The 17380-nt window shown below is 42.8% G+C and overlaps 1 protein-coding gene across 1 annotated transcript; it reads left to right on the top strand.

Moving 5' to 3' along the window:
- Positions 1-852: 852 nt before the first annotated feature.
- Positions 853-8981, top strand: LOC129855814 (uncharacterized). Its single transcript, XM_055923846.1, has 6 exons — positions 853-990; positions 6283-6594; positions 6727-7008; positions 7159-7275; positions 7699-7769; positions 8375-8981. Exons 1-6 carry the CDS (start codon positions 885-887, stop codon positions 8465-8467), a joined length of 981 nt encoding a protein of 326 aa, XP_055779821.1. The 5' UTR covers positions 853-884; the 3' UTR covers positions 8468-8981.
- The last annotated feature ends 8399 nt before the right edge of the window (positions 8982-17380 follow it).

Below are 17380 nucleotides of genomic sequence, written 5' to 3'. Positions count from 1 at the left end.
ATGGACTCTACAAGGTGTCGAACGAGTTCCACAGGGATGCTGGCCATGTGGACTCCAGTGCTTCTCACAGTTATGTCAAGTTGGCTGGATGTCCTTTGGGGGGTGGACCATTCTTGATACACACCGTGAAACTGTTGAGTGTGGAAAAACCTAGCAGCATTGCAGTTCTTGACACACTCAAATATCTCCTCCCCTTCATCTACACTGATAGAAGTGGATTAACAGTGACCTCAATAAGGGATTATGGCTTTCACCTGGATTGACCTGGTCAGTCTATGCCATGGAAAGAGCAGGTGTTCCTAATGTTTTGTGCACTCAGTGTTCATACCTCACGTAATAGAACACAGGCAACCATACAAGATTAAAGTGCAAACCATTCACAGTGAAATTCTCTATTTTCTCCACTAGAAGGTGTGCTTTAACATCATACACTTTGGTTCATCACTACACAACAAGTCTACTTACCGGTCTATCTCAAGAGGGATGGGCTTTATAGTGTATTGAGCTCAGACCTGATGGCAATAATCGATTATATGATTTCTCACACATGCGTCTTCTCCAAGGCCTCCATCTCCACAGGGAGCTGTGATGTTGATGGTGATGATGTGATTACTGACAGGGTTGTCAGCTACACCACTGTAGATGGAGTTGTAATCTTCTCTCTCAACCTCCAGAGGGTGAGACAGGTTGGTGGTGATATTAGGTGTGTAATCATTAATCCAAACAGTTGCAGCTAGAACTAGAGTTTCTATTGGACAAATTCAGGTAGGTCCCTACCTGTTCCGTTTGCTTACATTTTAAGTAAGGTTTTGGCAACAGATAATACGAAATGAATACACCCCAGACAGCTGTTGGTCTGGTTGAGTCTATTCTCTCCTCTGTACATGGACAAGGTCACATCTTGCACACAACTGAAGAGCTTGAGCTTTAGAGCAATGAACCATTTGTTTGGATGGACAAGGCTCATGCTGCTATATTTCGTAATTGATGGTATGTTTCTTTTGTTGTTACTGATTTGCTTCACTAACATAAAGTATTCAATGTTTTAATTGGTAACTTTTGATCTATCATATGTTTGTACGCTTGTTGTGTTTCTTGACAAGGGAGCCTGGACTAGGACTGTAGTGTGTGGAGCACAGACCGAATGGGAATATTTACATTAGGCATAGATACAGACAGAGACTAGTTTCTAAAACAGAGCTCTTTCATGGGATGAAAGAGGTGTAGGCTATAAAGGTTTGCAATCTATACACCAACTACAGAGTACGCCAATACTTTATTGATTCATAAACTAATTTAGATGAGAGATTAATAATCTTTTGGAAACAACAGGCAGACAACCTTTTATAATTCTCTGAGACTGTAGCTTGTCATTTGAAATGAACTCAGCTCACAGGCTCACTGTGTTAAGGCTCACAGTGCCTGCCCAGTGATGTTTGAAAAGACTAATGACTATGGATGTGACAATAAAACATACACCTTCATGGTGTTGGAACTTGGCAATTCCCTCAACCATGTTGAATCATTACAGGACACGGACGTGGATCATGCACAATTTATATTTTTGAAAAAATCAATATCTAAAAGTCTTCAGGTAAAATGAACACTCAAAGTAGCTGAGTTTCATACCATGGGACAAAAAAACTATGGATTTTAGGGTTTGCATGTCTCACTTGAACATCTTAACTGAGAATGAAGACATTCAAGAGCAATAAGAGCTGCGGTGCAAATATCTGTACAAACTCTTCAGAATTGTGTTCTGAGGGTGTCACCAAGTAGGCTGATTCCCCGTTTCAAGGATTCACAGACCAGATGTAATACTTAGGGAGTTAGGGCCCTGCATTTTGTTCTAGAAATGGAGACGCTGTGCTTTTACCAGTTGTTCTAGCATTAACCACCAGTGTTGCTGCAGGTAGAACATTCTAGAACATTTTCTGTAATTGACACAAGCTGTCTCCAATCAATTAATTTCTGGTTGTGCATGTGTGTTTGTTGGGGGGGTCGTCTGAGCCAGGGGAGGCATAGCTTTTCAAATCTTAGGGGGCTTTCACAACAAATTGGTTTGGAGTGTTTTATCCGAACTCTGGCGCCCCTTATTTCGTATCGTTGAACTGGTGTATCCCAGAGTCAGGAGCGCCTTAACAACAATCAAAACAATCAATCCATAATACATGAATTGCTCCACTCATATAGTTGTTAACATACTCAAATCTTACTCAAATCAATCAGTCAGTTAAAAAAATATAATTAAGTTACAAATCATAATTAAACCCCAATTCATTATTCAACCCAAATTTAGAATGACAATGCTTAGTGTTTCACATTAGTTAAGCTATCACTTAAAGACAAAACCCTCAACTTAACGCATACTGACTCTGGCACAATGTACATTTAACATACAGTATAATTATCCATAATTCTAGTATTAACTTCCTAATCCTGATCATAATTACAAATCAGTTTCCCAATGCATTCTTAGTCTAAATTACTATACATTTAGCAGTGTAAACCTCCACAATCAACCTGATACCCCAAATTACAATTTTGGACAGTCCTAAATCAATTACAACCATTCGATACATAAACAGTATTAAAATATAATATCGTAATTTCAACCATAAGCCTAATTCTAAAATGTATGATTTCCCCCGTCATCAATCTACACAGAATGCCCTATGATGACAAAGCAAATTTTTTTACATTTTTGCAAATGAATTAAGTCATCTTGTTTTCCATGTAAAATAGTCTTTGGGCCTCAAAAACATTATCCACATTAAGGATGTTCAAAGAAAATGTTTAGAATTGGAGAAATTGTTGTTTTCTCTCTTGAAAGTCAAATGGAGTGGAATCTTAAGGTTAAGTATTAATAATTTGAAGTAAATTATATTCTACTGTAAAATTCTAGTGAATAGGAGTTTGTGTGGGTGAGACATAAACACAGAAAGATATTAGGCTTATACCGTATGTATACTTTATTATCATGTGCCTGGAGTATGTACACTGGAGGCTCCCTTAGTATGCAAATCGGTGATGATGAAAATCATGTTAATCTTTACCAATTTGCATGTCTCATTCGCTTAGAAAATGTGAAAACAATGTTTCACAAAAGCACTGTACAGTTACACTCTCAGGCCTACACACCCATGCAGAACAGTCCTCCTTTTTCCTGTGTAAACCTTTCACTTCCAAAGATGCCTATAAGACACCTATAGGCCGACATGGATCCTACAAACTGTAAAAATTATAAATAAAAATCAAATCAAATCAAATTGTATTAGTCACATGCGCTGAATACAACAGGTGTAGGTGTTGGATCACCTTACAGTGAATTGCTTACTTATGAGCCCCTAAAAAACAATGCAGTACAGATAAGAATAAGAAATAAAAGTATCAAGTAATTAAAGAACAGTAGTAAAATAACAATAGCGAGACTATATACAGAGGGGTACCGGTAAAGAGTCTATGTGCATGGACACCGGTTATATGTACATGTAGGTAGAGTTATTAAAGTGATAACAACAGCGAGTAGCGGGGGGGGGGGGGGGGGGCAATGCAAGTGGTCTGGGTAGCCGTTTGATTAGATGTTCAGCAGTCTTATGGCTTGGGGGTAGAAGATGTTTAGAAGCCTCTTTGACCTAGACTTGGCGCTCCGGTACCGCTTGCCGTGCGGTAGCAGAGAGAACAGTCTATGACTAGGGTGGCTGGAGTCTTTGACTATTTTTAGGGCCTTCCTCTGACACCGCCTGGTAAAGAGGTCTTGGATGGCAGGAAGCTTGGCTCCAGTGATGTACTGGGCAGTTCGCACTACCCTCTGTAGTGACTTGCGGTCGGACGCCGAGCAGTTGCCATACCAGGCAGTGATGCAACCAGTCAGGATGCTCTCGATGGTGCAGCTGTAGACTCTTTTGAAGATCTGAGGACTCATGCTAAAGCTATTCAGTCACCTGAGGGGGAATAGGTTTTGTCATGCCCTCTTCATGACTGTCTTGGTGTGCTTGGACCATGTTAGTTTGTTGGTGATGTGGATACTAAGGAACTTGTAGCTCTCAACCACTGCAGCCCCGTCGATGAAAATGGGGGCATGCTCAGTCCTCTTTTTCCTGAAGTCCACAATCATCTCCTTTGTTTTGATCATGTTGAGGGAGAGGTTGTTGTCCTGGCACCACACGGCCGTGACGTCATGAGTGAACAGGGAGTAGAGAAGGGGACTGAGCACGCACCCTTGAGGGGCCCCTGTGTTAAGGATCAGCGTGCGGATGTGTTGGTACCTACCCTTATCACCTAGGGCCGGCCTATCAGGAAGTCCAGGATCCAGCTTCAGAGGGAGCTGTTTGCCAGTTGGTCAGCGCAGTACATGTCCTGGTAATCCATCTGGCCCTGCGGGCTTGTGAATGTTGACCTGTTTAAAGGTCTTACTCACATCGGCTGCGGAGAGCATGATCACACAGTCTTCCAGAACAGCTGGTGCTCTCATGCATGTTTCAGTGTTATTTGCCTCGAAACGACATATAAGTAGTTTAGCTCGTCTGATAGGCTTGTGTCACTGGGCAGCTCTCATCTGTGCTTCCCTTTGTAGTCTTTAATGGTTTGCAAGCCATGCCACATTCGACCAGCGTCAGAGCCGGTGTAGTATGATTTGATCTTAGTCCTTTATTGACACTTTGACCGTTTGATGGTTTGTCGGAGGGCATAGCGGGATTTCTTATAAGTTAATAAATTACTATATGCTCCTTGAAAGCGGCAGCTCTAGCCTTTAGCTCAGTGCGGATGTTGCCTGTAATCCATGGCTTCTGGTTGGGGTACGTACGGTCACTGTGGGGACAATGTCATCAATGCACTTATTGATGAAGCTAATGACTGATGTGGAGTACTCCTCAATGACATCGGAGGAATCCCAGAACATATTCCAGTCTGTGCTAGCAAAACAGTCCTGTAGCTTAGTTATCTGCTTCATCTGACCACTTTTTTATTGATCTAGTCACTGGTGCTTCCTGCTTTCATTTTTGCTTGTAAGCAGGAATCGGGAGGATAGAATTATGGTCAGATTTGCCTAATGAAGGGTGGTGGAGAGCTTTGTATGCGTCTCTGTGTGTGTAGTACAGGTGGTCCAGAGTTTTTTTCCCTCTGGTTGCACATTTAACATGCTGATGTTTAGTAAAACGGATTTAAGTTTTCCTCCATTAAAGTCCCCAGAGCGCAACCTCTTGATTTGTTTTGAATAGTCTAAGATCCCTCCTAATGTGTTTTTCAATCTCATAAAACATTTTATAAAAAGGCTCAGTGTCGTTATCCTTGCAAGGGGAGGGTGCTGGAGTATTGAAAACAGGAAATACAATTATCGTGACCCCCATCTTTTTTAGATTTTTTGTATTACTTGTTAAACAAAATCTCTTAATCTGAACATTGTATTAGTATAAAATAATATATTTTTCAATTTTTGGAGTATACAATATAGTTCCGTATATAGTATTTTTTGCTCATCTTTATCATGTGATCCAATAATTCCCGACCACACTGTATATACAATTTGTTTACACTTCACTATAGAAGGACAAATACATGATGTACATTGAGCTTATAACCTGGGTAACCTAATTGCTTATAGAGCCCACATGCCACATGCGGTAAGCCTGTGTCTCTTCAGAGGATGTGACAATGAAACCAGTGCTTCATTTGAGAACAGGATCCGGCACCTCTCAGTTTCGGACTGTTTCATTCCGAAACCTATTTTCCAGGATCCGGTACCTCTTGTGGCACGAACAGTGGCTGCCCGTCATTCAGGGCAGGTGAGGCACAGTTTTGAGCCTCACCTGTTTAGCAAGTGGAAATGTGTTAAATATCCCTCTATCATGTGCTTTTCAGTGATCCTTGATTTTTTTATTTTAGAAAGAAAAGAAAACAGTCAATTGGTGGAAGATTTTCCCTTTCTCAGAGAATGTATTTCCATGTGAACTCAACTACAGACAAAATATTGAACTACCAGTCCTAAAACTTTGTTTCCTGTCCTTCACCATCATATCAGACCTGTTATTAGCTAAGAGGAACTGTGATACTCAAGTCAATAGTGTGGTTACAGGCTACTACATTGTAGACGTGCTACACAAATCAACTAATGATTGAATGTCATTGTTATCTTCTGGCATCAGATTGCAATATCATATGGATGCAGTTACTGACATGTTAAACACTTATCCAGATATTGTGAGATTTAGTGTGAGACTGTTTTGCAGACCTCCTGGAATACTGTTATTGTGTTGACATTGAGTCTCTCTCTGTCCACAGTTCTCTGTGTTTCCCAGCAAACAGTCAAGTCTGAGACTCAGCAGGTGAAAGGCATTGTGGGACGGTCTTTATCTTTTCCAGAGAGAGTGTTTAAAACTGGATATTTAAGGTATGGAGAAGACACTACTGCAAATGTGATCAATGGACAAAGCCATATAGATTTAGAAGAGAGATTTAAAAATCGCATTCACTGGGACAATGTGACAGGATTATTCAGTCTGTCAGACCTACAGATAGAAGATGCTGGGGTTTATTCTGTGGAGAATAAAGACGGAGAGAAGAGGATACCTAAATTTAACCTCACGCTTTACTGTAAGTGTGTGTGTGTGTGTGTGTGTGTGTGTGTGTGTGTGTGTGTGTGTGTGTGTGTGCGTGTGCGTGTGCTATCTTACAAAAACATTAAATATAAATTCCATTCCGATGTATTTACTATTTTTCTTCCAGATGTTGTTTCCAAACCTCAGGTGACGGAGTGTGACAACAGCTCCTGTAGTGTGCTGTGTTCTGTGAACAATGAAAAAGAGGTGACCTTGACCTTGTACGGGGGAGAGGAAATACTAAACCAGACCAGCAGTCCTAACCTCACCACTGATCTATCTCTCCGTTTGGAGGTAGAGGGAAAGAACTACTACTCCACCTACAGCTGTGTGGCTGCTAACCCTGTCAGCAAGGAGACAGTTCATGTCCCAAAATGTTGCAGTGAAGATGGTCATCCCAAGAAGTCAGGTAAGAGTATAAATTCTGAATTAAAGCCATCCAGAAAAAGCAACTACCAAAACAATTAATTGAAACTATTAGTTGAGCCCATTTAAAACATACTGCCAAAGCCTTGCGATATTTTACACTAATCATTTCCTTGTGTTTTATTTATTTCAGACAGTGATGAGATGACTCGGGGTATGCTTATTATTGCTGTAATCTCCGTTTTGGTTGCCTCAGGGCTGGTTGGACTTGCAATCTATCGAAAGAAGAGGGGAAATGAACACTCACAAGGCAGGTATTCATCTTTTAGAGGTCTGAGGTCAGTCAAAACATGTCATAATCAGCCTTTTTTATTATCAAGAATAGTATTTTGGAAAAGGTAGGAACTGTTTACTTGAACAAAGGATGCAGGTCAAATAAAGTGGCACACTTCCTCTGGTTGGTCAGACAGTATTAGTATCATGTCAGACCTTCCTGATACACTTCTCTAAATGTTGAAAAAGCAGAAGGCACTCACACAAACACACTCTGACAATCAATACTTTATAGATTGGCTTCTATGGTGCCAAAAAGACCGCCAGCAGAGACAGGTACCCATCGTAACAGTAGTCCTGCGTGTTTACAGAACCTGTCCAGGAGATGAGCGTCTGTATGTCTCTGTCAGTTAGTCACACCCCCGCCCTTATATCTAATTGACTTTATTTGTCTTCATAGATTCATCCGAAAGAGTGCAAGTTGACCTTGAATATGCAACGATTACTTACATAGAACAAACAGATAACCAGGTTAGTAATAATGCTACAGGCTGATAGACAATAAACCAGCTTTTGCAGCCCTCATGGCTACAACTGTAAGCTTTAGCGCTATGCAAGCATCTTCTATTTGTAGGCCTGAAATACTGAATGATCCTGTCATATTGTCCAAGACGATATTTTTAAGTCTTGAGTTGCACATCCCACCTGAGTTTGATACCCGGCCTGATGTCAATGCAACCAGTTTTGCCCATATGATATGGTTGGGTTGCACAATGAGAAGCCACACAGCACATATGGTATAGAGTAATGCCTTTGATCTTCCCATTGTCTTTTAGAGTGTGCGCAAAAAGTCGCTGGACTTTTCAAGTTAGCCTTTGTGTTTCCTCCCACTAGTTTTAGGAAAGATCCTACATGTGTTGTGATGACAGTTGAGTTACCAGCTGCAGAACAATGAGTGTAGACAAGAGAGCATCAGACCTGTCTTGTTTCCTTCCTCTGCTACGAAGTATCTAATAATGAAACATATTCATCTTTTTTTTGTTGGTGCTTTCCTACCCTGCCCCTCTTTCCCTGTCCCTTTTTCCCATGTACCTCTCATTCCTTCCCTCCCTCCCTACCTCCCTTTCTGTGTTTAGGAGGAGCGAAGAGGTAACCCTGAAATGGCATCAGTTTATGATACACTCCAGTTACATCGCATGGCTGCCAGCGAGGATGTTGACACAGCATGATGGAACAAAACTGGAAGTCACTGAGAAGCCAACATGATAACTCATAAAGAGGACATTTAAACAAAATGAAAGTAAAATAATATTCACCCAGAAAACCTTTTAGAGGCACAGTTGTTATGGGAGAAATATGCCCTGGAACTGTTGCGCTGATGTTATAATTTCAGGCTTTCTTTGTAGGTCATTCTCACAGACCTGTCAAATAGGGGCCTCGATGACATCCACTGATAAGGACCAATTCAATAACTATGCATTGAGTTAGTAGCAGGATCAGGATAATCCTTCTTTTCAAGTGCGTTTTGTCCCAAATCCCAATGTATAGGTTAAAACAAATGGAACTCATATTTTAATACTGGGCGCAACTTTGGTTTTGGAAGTGGGAGGACATAACTTGTAATCCTGTTGGGATAAACGCTCCAAACAGCCTACCCGCCCACTCGGAGGTGTCCGAATGGCCCTAAAGCCCACCATTGCCTCTCTTTCTGTCACATTCCAATGATTTAACTGGGGGGGGACAAAAATGGGGGGGGGGGGGGGGGGGGGGGGGGGCACCCTTGGTGTTTGCTATGCTACTGCTGGCCAAAGCTTATTTTCAGTAATGACTGTTCTGTTGTTTAAATGTAGGCCCCTCCCCTGTATCTTTTATAGCTGCTCATTGTTTAGCTTGCCAGTGGATAGCAGCTGTGTACATAAAAAAACAGGCGTTTGAGATAAAGCCACCTACTCCTTAGCAGCAATGGCTGTTAGGTTACTTTAGGTCCATAGATTTAATAACAAAAGGTCCATAGATTAAATTGTTTTCTGTAGATCTTGATTTGCCATTTGATCTTAAGTGTTTTTTTACTCTTCTTATCGCATTAGCTCTTAATTAGCTCTTAATTAGCTCTTAATTAGCTCTTAACTAGCTCTTAATTAGCTTGTTTCATTTATTATGATGGATCATTTATTTAGCTGAAATATGTAGATCTGTCATTCTTATTGAAAGCAAGTCTAAGAAGCGGAAGACAAACTCGGGCATCACACAGACAGGCAATATACAGGCAATATTGCTGGAAATTAATTGGCAGATATTGTGTTTAGTTATTTTAACAACCAATTAATCCAATAGCAAAAAAAATATGATACATGTTTCAAAATTGCCCTTTGAATGTAGTATGCTACAGTGCTGTAAATTCCAGTACATTACACTGTTTTCACTTTAGGCAATACACATGCACTACCCATAACAATTTACTGAACATCCAATTTCCATAATTCAGGCCAAAGAGTTCAATCTTGGTTTCATCACACCAGATAATCTTGTTTCTTATGGTCTGAGAGTCCTTTAGGTGCTTTTTGGCAAACTCCAAGCGGGCTGTCATTTGCCTTTTACTGAGGAGTGGCTTCCGTCTCGCCACTCTACCATAAATGCCTGATTGGTGGAGTGCTGCAGAGATGGTTGTCCTTCTGGAAGGTTCTCCCATCTCCACAGAGGAACTCTGGAGCTCTGTCAGAGTGATCAAGGCCTTTCTCCCCCGATTGCTCAGTTTGGCCGAGAGGCCAGCTCTAGGAAGAGTATTGGTGGTTCTAAACTTCTTCCATTTAAGAATGATGGAGGCCAATGTGTTCTTGGGGACCTTCAATGCTGCAGAAATTTTTTGGTACCTTTCCTCAGATCTAGTAACCGAAAGGTTGCAAGTTCGAATCCCCGAGCTGACAAGGTACAAATCTGTCGTTCTGCCCCTGAACAAGGCTGTTAACCCACTGTTCCTAGGCCGTCATTGAAAATAAGAATTTGTTCTTAACTGACTTGCCTAGTTAAATAAAGGTAAAATAAATAAAAAAATCTGTGGCTTGACACAATCCTGTCTCTGAGCTCTACGGACAATTCCTACAACTCCAATCAAGTTGTCCAAACATCTCGAGGATGATCAATGGAAACAGTATGCACATGAGCTCAATTTCGAGTCTCATAGCAAAGGATCTGATTACTTATGTAAGTAATGTATTTCTGTTTTGCGTTGTCATTATGGGGTATTATGTGTAGGCTGTAACGTAACAAAATGTGGAAGAAGGGCATGGGTCTCAATACTTTCCGAATGCACTGTATATAAAAAAATATATATATAAAAAATTGTACATTTCAATTCACCCCAGAATATATTCTTACAGTGTAGCTATGTGGTTGAGAGGGTAAAATTCCAATGAAATGTACCATCTTACTGCCCCTCATGTTTCCAATCTGTCTTAATAAAGCATAGAAAAAATAAAGGTGGAATTCCGCAAAAAATATTCTCAATAGGCCCTTAAAATCAATAAATATTTACGCTTTAACCATTTGCATTTCTAAACCATTGATTGTTTGAGAAACAGAGTTATTGTGTTTTGATGCTGCCTTTTACCTGCACTGAAACCCCCCAAAAGTATTTTCACAACACTCTTAACAATTCCAATGTGTGGGTCTAACACTTAATTTCTGTGTATTTAAACACTTACGTTGGGTTTACATGCAAACACCAGATCTCAGTTTACTGCCTGCCCTACTGTACAGGACCCGCTTTCACAGGAATGTCGAGACGATTATATCAAGTACCTCAGTCACCCGAGCCAAGGCATGTTCACCTTGCTACCATCTAGAAGATTGAGACAGTATAGGTGCTTCAAAGCTGTGAACGAGAGACAGAAAAACAGCTTCTACAGTTGAAGGTGGAAGTTTACATACACTTAGGTTGGAGTCATTAAAATGTGTTTTTCAACCACTCCACACATTTCTTGTTAACAAGCTATGGCAAGTCGGTTAGGACATCTACTTTGTGCATGACACAAGTAATTTTTCCAACAATTGTTTACAGCCAGATTACTTCACATATCATTCACTGTATCACAATACCAGTGGGTCAGAAGTTTACATACACTAAGTTGACTGTGCCTTTAAACAGCTTGAAAAATTCCATTTCATGGCTTTGGAAGCTTCTGATAGGCTAACTGACATAATTTGAGTCAATTGGAGGTGTACCTGTGGATGTATTTCAAGGCCTACTTTCAAACACAGTGCCTCTTTGCTTGACATCATGGGAAAATCAAAAGAAATCATTCAAGACCCCAGAAAAAAAATTGTAGACCTGCACAAGTCTGGTTCATCCTTGTGAGAAATTTCCAAATGCCATAAGGTACCGCATTCATCTGTACAAACAATAATACGTAAGTATAAACACCATGGGACCACGCACCCGTCATATCGCTCAGGAAGGAGACACGTTCTGTCTCCTAGAGATGAACGTACTGTGGATCGAAAAGTGCAAATCAATCCCAGAACAACAGCCAAGGACCTTGTGAAGATGCTGGAGGAAGCAGATACAAAAGTGTCTATATCCACAGTAAAACGAGTCCTATATCGACATATCCTGAAAGGCCGCTCAGCAAGGAAGAAGCCACTGCTCCAAAACCGCCATAAAAAAGCCAGACTGCCGTTTGCAACTGCACATGGGGACAAAGATCATTATTTTTGGAGAAATGTCCTCTGGTCTGATGAAACAAAAATAGAACAGTTTGGCCATAATGACCGCCATGCTGTTTTGAGACTTTCTACTTTTACAGTGTAGTTTCACAAAGCAGTAAAAACGAAGAAAAACCTTTGAACGAGTAGGCGTTCTAAAACTTTTGACCGGTAGTGTATGTCCCTGTAAAACATCCAATGCTGGTCCACACCTTTGAGTGCATGCACAGAAAGAGCTGTCTTCTTCACCTCACCTCAATGCATGTGTTTTCCTCTGTGTGTTTGTGTGTGTGTCAGTTGATGAGGAAAAATCTGACTGAGAAGACAGGGCAGTACGTGCAGCTGACGTTTGTGGAGCATCAGAAGTGTGATTGCAGAAAAGAAAGCCTAATATCGTCTGACATGTAATGCTATCTAAGTCATTCAAAATATGAACAGCACTTTCACCCAGGCACATTCTCTTAAAAACTGGGTTGTAATTCACTGGGAACGAGACGTAAGCAATCAGGCCGATACGGGAAGGGACTACCCTGACCATATCGAATAAGAATAGCTTATTTTAATTTTCCGTTGCCAAACGTTTTGCTGTGGTGTGCGCTGATGAATATGAATTAACCTGATGAGACTCAAAACATTGTCCTGTTTTTAGACTCAGTAAGATGCATTTAAATGAGAGGTGGGGAAATCAATTATGACTTCTATGGTTACAGATCTGTAATTGGGTAGCACTTTATTTACAGTCATGGTAAAATGGTAAAATGTTTGTTCCTGTGGATTTGGTAACTCAAGCACCACTCCTTTCCCTGCTCCTTCTCAGCAGTTCCAGAGTCAGCATCCATCCCAGTAGGAGGAAGGACAGGAAGAGATCCAAAGACTGTGGCAAGTAAGTGTCACTAGGCTGCCCTCAGCTGGTGATGGGAAGTCTTACATGCACACACAGATACACCAAAGAGAGCGAGAGAAGAAACTTAATTGCCTACACATAATACTGATACTAACGTGGTGGTGGGAGCCTACAGCTCAGCGTTCAACCCCATAGTGCCCTCAAAGCTCATTACTGAGCTAAGGACCCTGGGACTAAACTTCTCCCTCTGCAACTGGATCCTGGACTTCCTGACGGGCCACCCCCAGGTGGGAAGGGTAGGTAACAACACATCCGCCACGCTGATCCTCACCAAGGGGGACCCTCAGGGGTGCGTACTCAGTTCCCTCTTGTACTCCCTGTTTACTCATGACTGCGTGGCCAGGCACCACTCCAACACCATCATCAAGATTGCAGATGACACAACAGTGGTAGGCCTGATCATCGACAACAATGAGACAGCCTATAGGGAGGAGTTCAGAGACCTGGCCGTGTGGTGCCAGGACAACAACCTTTCTCTCAACGTGTTCAAGACAAAGGAGATGATTGTGGACTACAGGAAAAGGAGCACACCCCCATTCTCATCAACTGGGCTGTAGTGGAGCAGGTTGAGAGCTTCAAGTTCCTTGGTGTCCACATCACCAACAAACTATCATGGTCCAAACACATTAAGACAGACGTGAAGACGGGCAAGACAAAACCTATTCCCCCTCAGGAGACTGAAAAGATTTGGCATGGGTCCTCAGATCCTCAAAAGGTTCTACACCTGCACCATCGAGGGCATCCTGACTGGTTGCATCACTGCCTGGTATGTCAACTGCCCGGCCTCCAACCGCAAGGCACTACAGAGGGTAGTGCGTACGGCCCAGTACATCACTGGGGCCAAGCTTCCTGCCATCCAAGACCTCTATACCAGGCGGTGTCAGAGAAAGGCCCTAAAAAATGTCAAAGACTCCAGCCAACCTAGTCATAGACTGTTCTCTCTGCTACCGCACGGCAAGCTGTACCGGAGCGCCAAGTCTAGGTCAAAAAGGCATCTTAACAGCTTCTACCCCCAAGCCATAATGCTCCTGAACAGCTTATCAAAGGGCTACCCAATCCCCTATTTTACGCTTCTGCTACTCTCTGTTTATTATCTATGCATAGTCACTTTAGCGTTACCTACATGTACATATTACCTTAATTCACTGTAAGGTCTACACCTGTTATATTCGGCGCACGTGTCACGCCCTGACCTTAGAGAGCCTTTTTATGTCTCTATTTGGTTTGGTCAGGGTGTGATTTGGGTGGGCATTCTATGTTCTTTATTTCTGTGTTTTGTATTTCTATGTTTTGGCCAGGTATGGTTCTCAATCAGGGACAGCTGTCATTCGTTGTCTCTGACACCTTTGGTGTTTGTGGGTGGTTATCTTTGTTAGTGGCACTAATGCCTTGTTAAGCTTCACGGTCGTTTCTTTGTTTTGTTGGCGACATTTACTATAATAAAAGGAATATGTACGCTCACAACGCTGCACCTTGGTCTCCTTCCGACGACGGCCGTGACAGCATGTGACAAATAAAATGTGATTTGATTTGATTTGAGGGATCATCAACTAAATTCAACCGATTCCCGATTTTTTTTTCTTGAGCGGATGGGAGGCCGAAATATAATTACAAATCATTTTTAGACTGCAAATTGACCGCAAGAAGCCCGAACCGATAAAATATTTGACAAAAATTTGACTAAACCCTGCTTTGTCCTCACTGTCACTTAGAAACGAATTCCTATGTCCGCCTGGTAATGTTCTGTTCAAAACAAAACGATAATTTTGATTCCAACACCTGGTTCTAGCTCTTTTGAGGTGTAACAATGCAGTACAGTAGAGAGTACATTAATTCATGCAAAAGCTGTTCATCTGTGCTCATCCATGTTCTAGCTGTTTCTAGCTTCTCGAGTAACAAATAAGTCCTGTGCTTTCTCAGATGTGCGGACCTGAATGATTAGGTAGCTTAACTAGCTAGCTACTGTTAGCTATTTTTCTGGCACATGCAGAATCAGATTTATTGCTCTACAGTAGCTAGCTAATGTTAGCAAGCTAATTGCCATTTTGCTGAGAAATACATAATATACTGTAGATATCGAACTAGCAACTATTTCTCTCTTCTTGCCCATGTGAAATTATATAGTGTATTAAGTGAAGAGTAATGGGTTAGCTATAGTTAATAATAACCTCACTCAATTGTATTTTATCAATAGTCTCCAGTATTGATTAGAAAACTTATGACAACTGTTAACTTGCTGACTAACGTTAGCTCATTTTTTGCATGTTCTGTGTCTTAACTACCTACAAACAGTAACACTACTTTAGCTAACACCAAACAGTTAATGCCCACTACAAACTTTTTAATATCTCATTTATAGAAAATATATAACATCAAACTATATATTTGTAACTTGCTTTTCTATCTTGGTAGCGTTATAAAAGTCTTCAACAACGAATAGTTACTTACTTACTTACTGCTCTCTCCTCGTCTGCCCACGTGTTCTCGCACACCCCGAGAGCTTTTGGTCAGCGGGGTGGTGGCACTGGGATCCTCATCTCTCCCAAGTGGACATTCTCTCTTTCTCCCCTGACCCATCTGTCTATCGCCTCCTTTGAATTCCATGCTGTCACAGTTACCAGCCCTTTCAAGCTTAACATCCTTATCATTTATCGCCCTCCAGGTTCCCTTGGAGAGTTCATCAATGAGCTTGACGCCCTGATAAGTTCCTTTCCTGAGGATGGCTCACCTCTCACAGTTCTGGGTGACTTTAACCTCCCCACGTCTACCTTTGACTCATTCCTCTCTGCCTCCTTCTTTCCACTCCTCTCCTCTTTTGACCTCACCCTCTCACCTTCCCCCCCTACTCACAAGGCAGGCAATACGCTTGACCTCATCTTTACTAGATGCTGTTCTTCCACTAATCTCATTGCAACTCCCCTCCAAGTCTCCGACCACTACCTTGTATCCTTTTCCCTCTCGCTCTCATCCAACACTTCCCACACTGCCCCTACTCGGATGGTATCGCGCCGTCCCAACCTTCGCTCTCTCTCCCCCGCTACTCTCTCCTCTTCCATCCTATCATCTTTCCTCTGCTCAAACCTTCTCCAACCTATCTCCTGATTCTGCCTCCTCAACCCTCCTCTCCTCCCTTTCTGCATCCTTTGACTCTCTATGTCCCCTATCCTCCAGGCCGGCTCGGTCCTCCCCTCCTGCTCCGTGGCTCGATGACTCATTGCGAGCTCACAGAACAGGGCTCCGGGCAGCCGAGCGGAAATGGAGGAAAACTCGCCTCCCTGTGGACCTGGCATCCTTTCACTCCCTCCTCTCTACATTCTCCTCTTCTGTCTCTGCTGCTAAAGCCTATTTCTACCACTCTAAATTCCAAGCATCTGCCTCTAACCCTAGGAAGCTCTTTGCCACCTTCTCCTCCCTCCTGAATCCTCCTCCCCCTCCTCCCCCCTCCTCCCTCTCTGCTGATGACTTTGTCAACCATTTTGAAAAGAAGGTCGACGACATCCGATCCTCGCTTGCTAAGTCAAACGACACCGCTGGTTCTGCTCACACTGCCCTACCCTGTGCTTTGACCTCTTTCTCCCCTCTCTCTCCAGATGAAATCTCGCGTCTTGTGACGGCCGGCCGCCTAACAACCTGCCCGCTTGACCCTATCCCCTCCTCTCTTCTCCAGACCATTTCAGGAGACCTTCTCCCTTACCTCACCTCGCTCATCAACTCATCCTTGACCGCTGGCTACGTCCCTTCCGTCTTCAAGAGAGCGAGAGTTGCACCCCTTCTGAAAAAACCTATACTCGATCCCTCCGATGTCAACAACTACAGACCAGGATCCCTTCTTTATTTTCTCTCCAAAACTCTTGAACGTGCCGTCCTTGGCCAGCTCTCCTGCTATCTCTCTCAGAATGACCTTCTTGATCCAAATCAGTCAGGTTTCAAGACTAGTCATTCAACTGAGACTGCTCTTCTCTGTGTCACGGAGGCGCTCCGCACTGCTAAAGCTAACTCTCTCTCCTCTGCTCTCATCCTTCTAGACCTATCGGCTGCCTTTGATACTGTGAACCATCAGATCCTCCTCTCCACCCTCTCCGAGCTGGGCATCTCCGGCGCGGCCCACGCTTGGATTGCGTCCTACCTGACAGGTCGCTCCTACCAGGTGGCGTGGCGAGAATCTGTCTCCGCACCACGTGCTCTCACCACTGGTGTCCCCCAGGGCTCTGTTCTAGGCCCTCTCCTATTCTCGCTATACACCAAGTCACTTGGCTCTGTCATATCCTCACATGGTCTCTCCTATCATTGCTATGCAGACGACACACAATTAATCTTCTCCTTTCCCCCCTCTGATAACCAGGTGGTGAATCGCATCTCTGCATGTCTGGCAGACATATCAGTGTGGATGACGGATCACCACCTCAAGCTGAGCCTCGGCAAGACGGAGCTGCTCTTCCTCCCGGGGAAGGACTGCCCGTTCCATGATCTCGCCATCACGGTTGACAAATCCATTGTGTCCTCCTCCCAGAGTGCTAAGAACCTTGGCGTGATCCTG

The sequence above is a fragment of the Salvelinus fontinalis genome, chromosome 5 (genome assembly GCF_029448725.1).
Source record: "Salvelinus fontinalis isolate EN_2023a chromosome 5, ASM2944872v1, whole genome shotgun sequence".
NCBI classification, from domain to species: Eukaryota; Metazoa; Chordata; class Actinopteri; order Salmoniformes; family Salmonidae; genus Salvelinus; species Salvelinus fontinalis.
The sequence above is the reverse complement of the archived record's forward strand: the minus strand, read 5'-3'. Positions and strand labels throughout refer to the sequence as shown.